The following is a 12,564-nucleotide window of genomic DNA, read 5'->3' as shown; positions in this document are numbered from 1 at the left end:
AAGAGTCATCGTTTATACAAATACAAAATTTTTAAAATTTACATAATTATATATGTCAAATTTAATTCTTACTTTACGTACACGTTTAATGATATTTGGAAATAACCAAGATATTTGGATATTGTTCTAAATATAAAAAAAAAAAAACAGGAAATAAAATTTTAATTTTAAGTTTATCACAGGTTGTATTTTTGACCAAACTGGCATTTATTCTTACGTTAACTCGACGTTTCGACACTGGTTTTGTGTCCTTTAAGTTTATATTTGAGTTAAAGTATCGATTGTAAGTGCTGCAGCAGTAGCTGTAGCTATGCGCTGTATGTGAATGCATAATAATACTTTCAACAAATACGTACAATAAATAAATATTTAATCTTTGTAAAGTTTCAATCAATATTTGAATTAACGTAGATATAAAGTGCTTTAAACATAGAAGTTAAGTGAATTTAAATAAAAATTAATAAAAAAATTAAGTTTAGTAGGAAGTTCTTGGCAACTTTTGGTATATTAAATATAGGTATCAAATTCGTCAGTACTACTATCATAAATATACCGAATCACAGTGCAAAATCAATGTAATAAAATTTGCCTTTAAAATTTTAATAAAAAAGATTTTGTTTCAAATAGAAAATGTTATAGATTTGATGTCATACACCTTGAAAATTTTTAAAGATTAAGAGCTTGCAAGAAGTTGTGAGTTTAGCTCGTAATACCGAGCATGCAACAGCTAACAATAAGTTTAAATTAAAATTCTATAATTTTGCAATTTTAACTCTTTTACGTAGAACCGCCAATATGTTACTAACCATTCTTGTGTATCGGAATTATATTCGCCATACAGTTGACCCATTGTTACAGCCTTTGGATTCAACGCATACGTGATAACTGTTGTAAACGGCTTGCCATTTGGTTGTAATTGACCTTTCAAACTTGTACACGTTTGCTTTAGGACTTTGTAACACTGAAAAAGTCCAGACATTAATTAATAACTATTCCTGTCTCTTTCTCAAAAGCTGTATTTTTATTCCATAGAAATATAAAATAAATGTAAAAGCATATCTAATAAAAATTTGCAGTTTGTTTAATGCATATCTGAGAAAGCTCCATTAATGTATTGTTGTCTTTGTACAGCTAAAACTAAAGCTGATGTAAGCCAAGCTAGAGCATTTGTTAACCGAAAGCATTTATCGTGAGACAAATGTCTACGTGAATCAAAACGGGTTGAATGCATGCAATCCGGAAATAGGAAGCCTCAGCAACATATTAGCTATTCCAAATTCGATATGAATTGCGTTTATATATAAAGTTTTCATCTCTATCTGCGCATTACGCTTACGGTAAACTGTTCAGAAAGCAACATAATAATATATCATATTACAATATATTATATTTCTCAAAACAAATTCAGGTATCATGTATTTTAATATAGCAGATTTTAATTTAAGATAATTTTTAGTGTGTTATAAAATTGGAAATGTTTTCTTTCTTTTACACGTTATTTGTATAAATTTAATTATATATTAATCTTTTTATATACGTACAACATGTAATACAATTTATTAATTAAATGTAGTTGTGGCGCGTGCAGAAGCTAGCCAACTGTTGTTGCTCAACAGCGGCGTAGCACTAAAATTACATTACTAACGAAGCCATCAAATTAGAAAAGTAACGCAGTAAGGGCTGATTGCAAAAATGATTGAGAGATCACACCATCTAAATATAAATAAAGTTGCGTACGTACGTTAGACGTACGTTAACAAATATATTGATTAAAATATTATCCTTGAAAAGCGAGAGATATTAAAATAAATAGCACATTAAAATTTTTATATTTTTTTAAATTTTTTCTTTATGAGATAACACATTATAATATTAGACTCTTAAAACATTTTTGATACTGATAAACAAATTTTAATTAGATAAATACGCGACATTGCCATATGTTTTCGTGAATTCAAAAATCGGAATATAAAGAGGTTATCTCTCATTTCCATAATTTTATTTCCGGTGTGAGAATTAGTCGATAAAATCAGGATGACACATACATTTATGTACGCTCTTTCTTTTCTAAAAGAAGATTCGATAATCATTGAATATCTGTCTCACTTATGAATCTCAAAGTTCATTTGACGTTGTCAGCGAAGTGGATTCAATGCACTTCTCATTACCAGTTACTAAGTTTGTAAAAAATCTGCGCATTTGCTGCGTTTGCTAATGCAATAATGATAACTCACTCATTATTAGACATATTTAACATTTGATAAATGTTAAATTTGATACATGTTCATATAGAAACGATTAGAAATTTGATGATGTGCAGAAGATAAGTTCACTGTAGCAAAGATATCTAGAATTGTGAAAAATACAGCGGTTTGTTTTTATTTCAAATCCTACAACGCCAATGTCTAATTTTAGCAAGAAAAATTATTCTACAAAAATGACATCTTTTTTAATTTTTTAATGTTAAATATTTTAGCTTTAAATTTAACGTAATTAGAAATTAAAAGTCTCTTAAATAAAAGTTGAGATTATCTACTGTTTTTTCCTAAAATTCTGTGAAATTTTATTGGTTTATAGTACAAGACCTATTGAAGTTTTCGGCAAAGCTATGAATTTATTCAAATAGGTCCTCTTCGACCCTTGTACAATAGACGTGAAAACATTTCACGTATATAGATGGTGGTGCAAAATTCTTTATAACTTTATTTAAAAAATCCGATCTATCTCAAATTTAATTTTTTTCACGTAGAACTTATATAAATTATTTTTTTCCTACAATTCAAAACTACTTCGCACATCGAAAATCTCCCAACAATTATTTTTTCGCTTTTGCGAAGAATGCGAAGATTTTGAAGTCTCATTAAAATCAAGATGCGACGACTTCCTATTGATCTGTCTAAAGTTAAAGAGCACGATATGCCCTTCCAGCGCAATCGTCCCCTCGAAGCCGTGAGACACGTACAACGGTGCAAAACCCAACGATGCTGGCGACGTCGATGTCAGCGGCGTCCGTCGAGACGCCGGCGCCGGCAGGATCTCTACAAAGCGCATGCGGCGAAACTTTTCGGCTGGCACAGACGCGTTCGCACAGTGGTCCGCTCCCCCAGTTTACCCGACGACGTTTCTCAACGCACGACGCGTACATTTCCTACATTTTGACGGTTTTAATTATAAAAATTGCGAAATTTAAATTTTTCACACGCGTGGAGTTTGGTGGAACGCGTTTAAAAATTCGGAGTTTCTCTCACTAAAGCGCACATTCCACGTTAAAGCTTAACTACCGATGGGACGGAGTAATCGAAAGGTTTCTGGCTATTCCGTTTGCGTAGGATAAATTTAAATTAAAAAAAAAAAAAAAAAAATAAAAAAATGCAAACTATTTTTGTCGAATTGTCGAAAATTTAGATTTCTTTTATTCAGGCTTTAAATTAACTTGATTTTATTGCATCGATAAAACGGATAAAAAATTCTCAGTGATAAATAACGCGTACATTTCCGAGCGTTTTTTTTGCAATCTTCTTTCAATTTAAATAAAAATTGTAGAGTATATTGCATTTTCCAGTCACGATCAAAGTCACGAGAGAATTCAAAGATCGGATTTCTTTTGACGAGATTTTGATAGAGAACGTGCAATTTTAGTATCAAGAAAAAAAAATCGGTGTTTCAGCGATTAGATTAAGAGTCGACAGAAAAGAACGGGACGATCTTTTGTGGAATTTCAATCAAATCATGAAAAAATATCGACAGATAAAGTGACGGTTTTTAAATGTATATGCGATAATGCTGTGCAACACTGCAACATCAAAAGAACATATAATCTTCGTCTGTGAATTTCCTACGCGTGTGACGAACGAGAAGATGAGAAAAGACAGAATTAATAATAAAAGTGCGTATGAAAAAGTGAATGATATAAAGGATCTTATTTCCTGTGACACATGACATTAAAAGTGCCGCTGATAACATTATATCTGCTTCGCTTAAAATTAAAAGGAATATATTTTTCATTCGAGAAATATTGAGATACGTGTGCTTCGTGTGTTAAGTGCGGTGTCATATGTGTGTGTGTGTGTGTGTGTGTGTGTGTGTGTGTGTGTGTGTGTGTGTGTGTGTGTGTGTGTGTGTGTGTGTGTGTGTGTGTGTGAATCTATGATTATATAATTAAATTAAACGGTAAGTCAACGTGCTGACTTAACAATAATAGCTTTTGATAACACAATAATAATCTGAAAAACTCAAAAAGATAAAAATATGTTTTGTATAAAAATTATTTTAATATTTAACAATTGGACATTAAATCGTAAATATAACTTAAAAGAAATAACATTGTAAATATAAATCAATATCGCAGCATCTTTTCAATATGCGTGACATCTGTCTGAAAGCGGTAGAATTGTTGAATTCTCCCAAATTACAATTGTTGAGTCAAACTGTATACTAGAGATTCGGAATCTATTCGAGTCAAGGTTGAGCGAATAACGAAGTGAGCTATGGAATAAAATCGCATTCTTGCGGAAACGTGCACGCTGTTTATCAACTCTACCGCAATTCCGCGTTTATCCCGCGATCAAATATATATTACAAGCTGCAAGAGCAGCTATTTAGTGCGTTAAAGCGTTATCGATTTACAATCAATTGCACATGAAATAGAGAAAAGAAGATAATTCAATTAAGAAAGCAATTATAGAAAGCAATTAAGCGTGCTGTTAATGCGTCGCGTCTTCTTTTTCTGTATGTTAATGAAAACGCGAAGAATTGTATTAAACTGCGACTAAGAACCAACGACGCGCTTTTGCTCCTATTAATGTGGCACATTATGAGAATTGTGCATAAAGGTTCTATTTGAAAAATATATTATACGAAGTACGTTTTGCATGCGTGAAGAGCCATTCATTTGCACTTAGATCCATTTTAATAGTCGCTTTTGGTGCTTTACTCTAATTGCGAGTCATCCGATGAATTTACATCTTTTTGAGTTGTAACATGAAATTAATACAGATGCGGGATTAATGATGCGTTAAAATTATATTTTACCGTCAAAGCGCTATCATTAACATACAATTGAATAACCTAAAGTATTATGTTGAGCTTAATTAGCGGCGTGAATATAAATGCGATGTGCGATTTTCGCGAAATTGAATCAAGTAGCGCACGCTTTAATGAAACAAAATAAATACAAAATTAATCTAATCAAGCGAAATGCATGCGCGTGAAACTGCGTTGTTCAGCTACGTGTCGCTGCAAAAATCATTGAATTGAATGAAACTTAAAACGCAAACGACTATTATGCCACCCAAATAGACGTTTAGACAGAAAAAAAAATATTCGGTGAACGAAAACGAATGTCCGAACATTTAAACGCAATGCAATCCTGCGCTCAATACCGACGGTGTCAGCAACGTTGGAAAACTTCCAATCATTACGCAGCGCGTTCGTTCACAACGGAATGCGTTCGCGTTGCAATCGAATGTGTTCGCGATCAAATAGTCTCTTAGTTAAATTATGAATATTTAACTAAAGGAGAAGCGGGACTAATTAAGAATCAAGCACAGTAAACAGTGAGCAGATTGTTTTTCCGTTTTTATAAAATGTTATTTATTCTGTACGTTTTCGGTCCTAGTTTCGGACTATCCTCAGCGAATAATAATCGTGTTAGTCGTGTATACGTTTATCGGCTATTCTCTTGGAATTCACGACGAACAAGCATTGAAGAGGCTCCATTTGATTCCAGCCGTAACGGGAGGATTTGTTCGGGTCTCATCCAATCTCATCCATCGGAAAGAGCCATATGAATCACAAGCAACGAGGTACAACTGACATTTGCTTGAAACAAACATTTTAGATGGTCACCGATAGACGTATACATGACTCACACGATTGTTATTTTTTGAAAGTGTGGTCTGAAACTAAGAACGTATACAAAATGTACAAAATGAATAACATTTTATAAAACGAAGGAACAATCTGCGCGCTGTTTACCGTGCCTGATTTTTAATTAGCTCTGCTCCTTTTTTACTAGTTGGATATTTTATATCAGAGCTTTCTACATCAACTTAGTTATACATTTTTTTGAACATTTATTGAATAAATATGTACGAAACTTCGATGCGAATTAAACGTCTAATTCTCAGTCTGAGTTTTTCTAGAATATTATAATCTATTACTGGTACTAATTGCCTATAAATTTAGAGAAACTTTATCAGTCTTTTGTTACTCATCGCTAACTGATTTTCGCAGAGTGTGACATTGGAGAAAGCACAGGGAATTTCGAATTCGAATACTTAATGTAATTCTGCGTAGGACACTGTCGTTCATGTTCAACGACTATACTGTCTATGACTTTGACAAGTCTTCATCAAATGCGTAGGTACACGCATCCTTATCAACGTGAGCTATGCGTTCCGGGAAAGAACTGGGAATTCCAGTTGGATCATTATTTCGCCTGTTGCACTCTCGATTCCAGCATTCCGTACTTTGTGACCCATACTGGCCTGATCAACGATGTCGCACTAACGAATCTGGAGAATAAACAATAATATTGCAACGTGCAATTTTCGCTGATGCACTTTGTACATCGTGACCGATTTTGCGGATTGAACAGTTTCTTGAAGCAACAAGCATCGAGGAAAGATTGTCTCTGTCAATATAATCTCACAATCGAGACCAATCATGTTCGTGTTTCAAAAACTGTCGAGTAACACTCTGGGGTGTCGCCAGATACCGGCGACGATCGGCGGCCTGTCGCGATTTCGAAGATCGACGGCCTGGTCGAACGTAACGTACTACGATTACCAAAATCACAGCCTCGAAACGATTTTCGAGATAGAAGAGGAATCGGACAGCTTCTGCAACTCGCTCTACTTTCTTCTAGATTTTTGCCATATATACTACATACCGTCTATCATCTTGCTGGGCTTGGTGGGCAACCTGTTGTCGTGCGTGGTTTTTCTCAAGACGCATCTGAAGCTACGTAGCTCCAGTTACTATTTGGCGGCGTTGGCCACCACCGATTTTAGTTTCCTCATGTCCCTGCTTCTCGTGTGGCTTAACAGTACAATCGGATGGAAAGTCTTTAACAATAACGGCTGGTGCGAAACTCTGGTGTACGTCAGCGCAGTTTGCAGTTCGCTCAGCGTTTGGCTAATTGTCGCCTTCACCGTGGAGAGATTCATCGCCGTACAGTATCCGCTGCACCGACCGCACATGTGCACCGTGGCGCGTGCAAAGACGATCATACTAGTGCTAACAATTCTCGCTTTGGTTAGCCATTCGTACGCCTTCGTCACCGCCGGGGTAGTGAAGAACCAGGGCGGCGACGAGGTGTGCGAACTAAAGATCGAGTACCTGGAGACCATGCAGATTATTAGCATTATCGATAGTATAGCGAGTCTGATCGTGCCGCTCGTACTCATCATCGTGATGAACACCATGATTATGAGGAATCTCCTAAAGTTTAACAGGCGATTCAATCAGGAGCCCGGTTACACTGCAAATTGTCCCAACAGGGAGAAATCTGATATCAATCTCAATCAAATCCCGGTAAGTTTCCTCCCTTAAATTGTATTTTGATGTTGCTCATGCATGCAACTAATCTGTATGCTATTGGAGATGTGGGTTTTGTCTTTATGTCGCTTTTCTTTACATAAAGAGATTTTATTTTATATCACGTTATTTCGTTGTGAATTCATGTTGTACATTATAATATTGTAGCTCTGTATCGCAAAAAATTTTAATTCGTCGGACACATTAATTAAAATATTTGCTTTTCTCTCTCATATGTATAATATTATATATATATATTTTTCTATGTTAGAAAATTATATGTCAAAAAATAAATCGTATATACTTATTTCCCTCCAAAAAAATCTGTACAATATTTATATAAATTAAATTTTTAAAATAAATTTCTTAAATGTTAATAAACTATAAAGAAAAAAAATATAAAGAGAACAGTAATTAATTAATTTTTAGATTAAAAAATAACTTGAGGAAGATTATACGCGTAATAATTTTGCTTTATTAAAAAATATCAAATAAATATTGTTGCGCTCGCCCCGCGTCGCTCGTTCACACACTTAACTCTCACGCACGCTCGCACTCCCGACGCTCGCGGTAATAAGGAAACACTGCGGTTATAAAAAGAACAATCTCAATCTTTGGGAGCTTTCCAGCAAGTGACACAAGCTGACACAAACGTCTTCTACCTTTCTTTTTTGGCAATGAGTAACAAAGACAAAACGATACCTGTGTCGACTTGTGTCGCTTGCTGGAAAGCTCCCTTTATTACAACGTCGCGATACAGAAGAGCGTGGACACACGTCCGAACGGTCCAGCAACTCAAGACAAAATCCCAGCTGTTTCTTATCAAATCAATAAATTAACAAATCAACAAGCTCGTTGCTAAGGACATTTTGGAAAGACGGCTCGTCGCACGCTTCAGCTCGGACTCGAAGCATACCGGGCGGCATGCACACACGCAACACTAAAATATTAAAACAATAATTATGTACGAATGTGTAGAAAACGGGCAAACTAAGAACCAGGCGCGATAAATAATGCGCAAAAGTTGTATTTTTATTTCTATTTTACATATTTTCCAACCTTGACTGCGCGCCGACTAAATTTGTCAGACTTGAAACACAGTTCCGGTTGGAGTAGAGTAAAATCCCGCCCCCTACTCTTAATTAAATCGATTCGACTTAAGTTTTTATTCTGTTTAGTCGGCGCGCAGTCAAGGTTGGAGAAGATATGTAAAATAGAAATAAAAATAAAACTTTTGCGCATTATTTACCGCGCGCCTGGTTCTTAGTTAGCCCGTTTTCTATATTCGTACGGATTTTCATTGAAACCTATACTTCGAATAATAATTATGTATATCGACATTTAAAGTTTAGCAAAACGCGCTTCGGGATGTGTTATATATAATGTTTTCTTTGCTTTAATTAAAGCTTTTATCCACTTGAGTAATGCTCACATGTCCGTATGTATACGCATATATCTTTCACTTAACTGATATATACCGTTACAACATTATATATATAATATATACACACACACACACACACACATACATTGAATTAGTTTACAGAATAACTGAATAATATATAATTATTGTGCTTTTATCATATAATTTTGAAAAATTTAACGTGCGACATTACTAAAATAGAAAAAATTTTGCGTGACTTGCACATTGTCAGAAAATATTAAGATATATGCAGATGTTATTTTTTATTATATCTTTTCCCTAGATTATATATATACTGTTGAAGATGTGAGGCCTTGAAATTCGGGATATAGCACTCGCGGTATCAGTTAAGAAGAGTGTTTCTTCCCACACACATATGTTGTCATAAATCTCGATGAGTAAACATTGAAATATTGGGTTCCCCGCGATCGACCGCATGTATGCTGTTCGTATGAGTAGAGCATCAAGGCAAGCATATGTAATCCGAAACATCAACAAATCTGAAAATAGTTTACCCGTTTATGCGATTCCTTAAAGGCGTACTGCTACTATATAGAAAAAGTAAAAAACATGTAAAGAACACGTTCACACAAATCGGTTTACAATAAAAATAAACAGAATCCGCCTTGGCTGACAATGAGGAGAAATATCAATCACTCTAGAATTGATAAATATGATATGGAATGTATATAATGCAAAAATAAAACTGTATAATAAATCATCGCATATATATCTCTTTAAAGGGAGTGGATAGACATTTAAATATCGTGTCAATGCCCTTTAATTCATTAAATGTGAAATTTTTTTTTATTAGGATTCGATATATTGTTGCCCCGATAAAAAGTGTGTCGACAACCATATGCTATCAGAGAAACGTGCCACCTCCGAATGCGGTTTGTCGACTATTTTGGACCGACGTATAAATACTCCCCACAGCTTACATAACCAACCGCCACCATTCATCTTTACGGATCGACGTGCGCGTGCATTGCCGTTTCCTGCTGCTCGCTGTTTATAATCGCGACTTGGTATATGTTATCGACATATCGTGAATCGCGTGGAATCTGCTTTTTGCACGGCTATTGATACCGCTATCAGTGGGTGTATAGAGAGGCGTAAACGATTGCGCGACATTATATATCTCGGGATATCGCCTCTACAAATTAAAAGTTATAATCGACGCGAGAGAAACATATTCATAAAATTTATTTTGAGAAATATTTATCCAAAGATAGGTTTGAGAGATATTCAGGATTTTCCTTCGCACGAGTAAAAATATGCGTGATGAAAAATATTTACTTACTACAAAAAAAACATGTTTCCTATAAAAAATATTTATATTTATGCCTCAATGTTGATTCAATCATCGTATTCTTTTAAAATAATTTTGGAATATTCTTTCACTTTGATTATATGTAAGTTAAACTTTATAGTATATGATATATATAATTAAAGCTAAGATAAGTATATGTTCGTGCTTTTGACTCTACATTCTGATTTTAATACTCTGCTATTAATACCATCTGTATATTTAGATTGAATTAAAGTCTATTGTAGCAAATATACATTACATCTGTACGCGTTGTTCCATTGTTTGAATTTATCCAGAAACATTAAGAAATGAAAGCTATTTCATGTATAAAAGTTCAAAAATGATAATTAGAAACATTTTTCCTGTAATTTAATTTTAACAGAAACATTTGCATTTTTGTTCATGTTAAACGTAAAACATAGCTTGGAATTCTCGGTATGTTTAAAGAATAACAACACGCAGCTCCTCATTCGACTCATTTTAGCATGCATAATTTCAGAAATGTTTACTGTTAAAACAACAAACAAAGAAAAGTAGATGTGTTATTGAAGAATTTATGTTTTCCATTCATTGCTATTTTTCAAGCGCGTTTTGTGTACATACATATGATACGAAAGAAGTGAATATGGAATTATATAATTATGTAATAAATAAATACGTATAATCCAGATTCAAGACAAAAGACTGCAAAATTATTTTGTAAGAATCTGTTTCATCCTTAGATTGTTTCTAAAACATAAAGAAATTTCTATTTGATTCCGCATATTGATAGTCATTTATATACATTTTTGTTTAACAGATTTTCTTTTAAAGGAAAAGGAAGAATATGAGAAAAATCTTGAAACATTTAATACTAACTTTTACTACGGAACTTAGAAACTTAACGATTAAGGAATTAGAGATTCTCCGTTGCTGCTAATAAACACGTATGTTTATTATACCTGTACGCTTTAGATACTCAATCACATTATGAATTTCTCGACGCAATCCAGAAGATATTGAAACTATCATCTGTCATAAGATAAGAATTGAATTCTAGTCATTTGTCACTTCGAATAAAACAAAGTAAATAAGTTTTAAAGTCACTATTTTTTACCGGAAATTAATATTAGAAGCGGGATAAAGTTCATTTTACAGTGCGCACAGTTTTAAGGAGATAAAACGTCGTTTTATCGAGTTAGACGAGTAAAAGATTATGATGGCAATGCATACTTGCATACTCATTTAAAAAATGTAACATGCAAATTAATCATTGACTATGAAAACATTAGGTAATCTTTAATTTGATTATAAGATCGATTTATATGTTTTTTACGGATACTTGTTTGTAAATTTATATATTTGGAAATAAATTTATGATTTTGTTTTACTACGTTTTGAGTAACGTAAAGATATTTTTAGATTTTTATCTTATTTTTCTTGTAAGTGATTGAAAATTTCTCTTATCTTACCCTTCGGTGTGTTCTTATTTGTGCGTTTTCATTAAAATAAAATATATGACATTTCATTTATTTTAATAGAGATAAAAATCGGTCTCTCAACAATTTAATTTTTTATATTTCATATACGCAATTCGTAAATATTAAAAAATAAATTCAATTGACGATCTGCGTGTGTGTAATCAAAAATAATGACAAGATGGAAAAATTTTACATAATTCTATGGCCTAGTTTTAAAAGAATGACATATTTTGTGTTGTGTTTAAGTATATTATTTTTCTTATCAAGAGACACGATAGTGTTTCGCCCCAAGTACACGCGACACAACGAGGTCGCACCGTGACTTTTTTAGATAAAAATTTTACGAAAATCATATTTAGTATGTAACATAAATTTGTACTAAGTTTGATTTAAAACACAAGCACAAAATAATTTTGTTTGTTTGTATAATACTATTTTGAGTAATTAGTTTGTATTGTGCAATTTATATTTTTCAAATTATTCTGCTAAAAAGTATTTTATATTAAATTATTACATCTCTGCTCAAAAATAAGAGTTTGATTTATCTTATCTATCAAAGAAAAAAAGTACATTAATGTAAGAAAAATCAATATCAAAGACGATAATAATATTGATCTGTAAATCGAAGATTCATCAACGAAAGAAAAGAGAATTAAGCGATCTAAGTCGACCAAACCAAATGATCGCATTGTGATTGGCTGCAGTGCATAATTGTATTTTGATACAGTTATAGTTTACTATTATATGCTGTTATCATTACGAACGTTTGCTTTATACGTTTACTTTAATGTATATTTAACTACGAAATACGATTGATCTTGGACGTAAAA

At 33.2% G+C, this 12,564-nt stretch overlaps 3 protein-coding genes across 3 annotated transcripts in view; 2 read left to right on the top strand and 1 right to left on the bottom strand.

The window, feature by feature from the left end:
* Positions 1–3,051, bottom strand: part of LOC143904683 (dynein axonemal heavy chain 1) — a 34,857-nt gene extending 31,806 nt beyond the window's left edge. The window contains exons 1-2 of the mRNA XM_077419522.1: positions 2,797–3,051; positions 807–961 (exon numbers count right to left, since the gene is read on the bottom strand). Of these exons, the coding sequence (XP_077275648.1) occupies positions 807–961; positions 2,797–3,051 (410 nt within the window). The remainder of the gene's footprint in view (positions 1–806; positions 962–2,796) is intronic.
* Positions 3,052–3,767: 716 nt separating this feature from the next.
* On the top strand, positions 3,768–6,668 carry LOC143904690 (uncharacterized). Its single transcript, XM_077419533.1, has 2 exons — positions 3,768–3,886; positions 6,298–6,668. The coding sequence occupies exons 1-2, from the start codon at positions 3,781–3,783 to the stop codon at positions 6,531–6,533; spliced, it is 342 nt and encodes a 113-aa protein (XP_077275659.1). The 5' UTR covers positions 3,768–3,780; the 3' UTR covers positions 6,534–6,668.
* Positions 6,667–8,125, top strand: LOC143904688 (pyrokinin-1 receptor). The gene has a single exon (XM_077419530.1). It carries the CDS (start codon positions 6,667–6,669, stop codon positions 7,552–7,554), a length of 888 nt encoding a protein of 295 aa, XP_077275656.1. The 3' UTR covers positions 7,555–8,125.
* Positions 8,126–12,564: the final 4,439 nt, after the last annotated feature.

Source organism: Temnothorax americanus, unplaced genomic scaffold (genome assembly GCF_048541705.1).
Source record: "Temnothorax americanus isolate GAGA-0224 unplaced genomic scaffold, ASM4854170v1 Scaffold56, whole genome shotgun sequence".
Lineage (NCBI taxonomy): Eukaryota > Metazoa > Arthropoda > Insecta > Hymenoptera > Formicidae > Temnothorax > Temnothorax americanus.
The sequence above is the reverse complement of the archived record's forward strand: the minus strand, read 5'-3'. Positions and strand labels throughout refer to the sequence as shown.

Coding starts and splice junctions, on each gene's coding strand:
- LOC143904690 (XM_077419533.1), top strand. CDS start 3,781: ATGCTGTGCAACACTGCAACATCAAAAGAACATATAATCTTCGTCTGT. Junction 3,887..6,297: donor AGACAGAATTAATAATAAAA/GTGCGTATGAAA, acceptor AATTCTGCGTAG/GACACTGTCGTTCATGTTCA.
- LOC143904688 (XM_077419530.1), top strand. CDS start 6,667: ATGTTCGTGTTTCAAAAACTGTCGAGTAACACTCTGGGGTGTCGCCAG.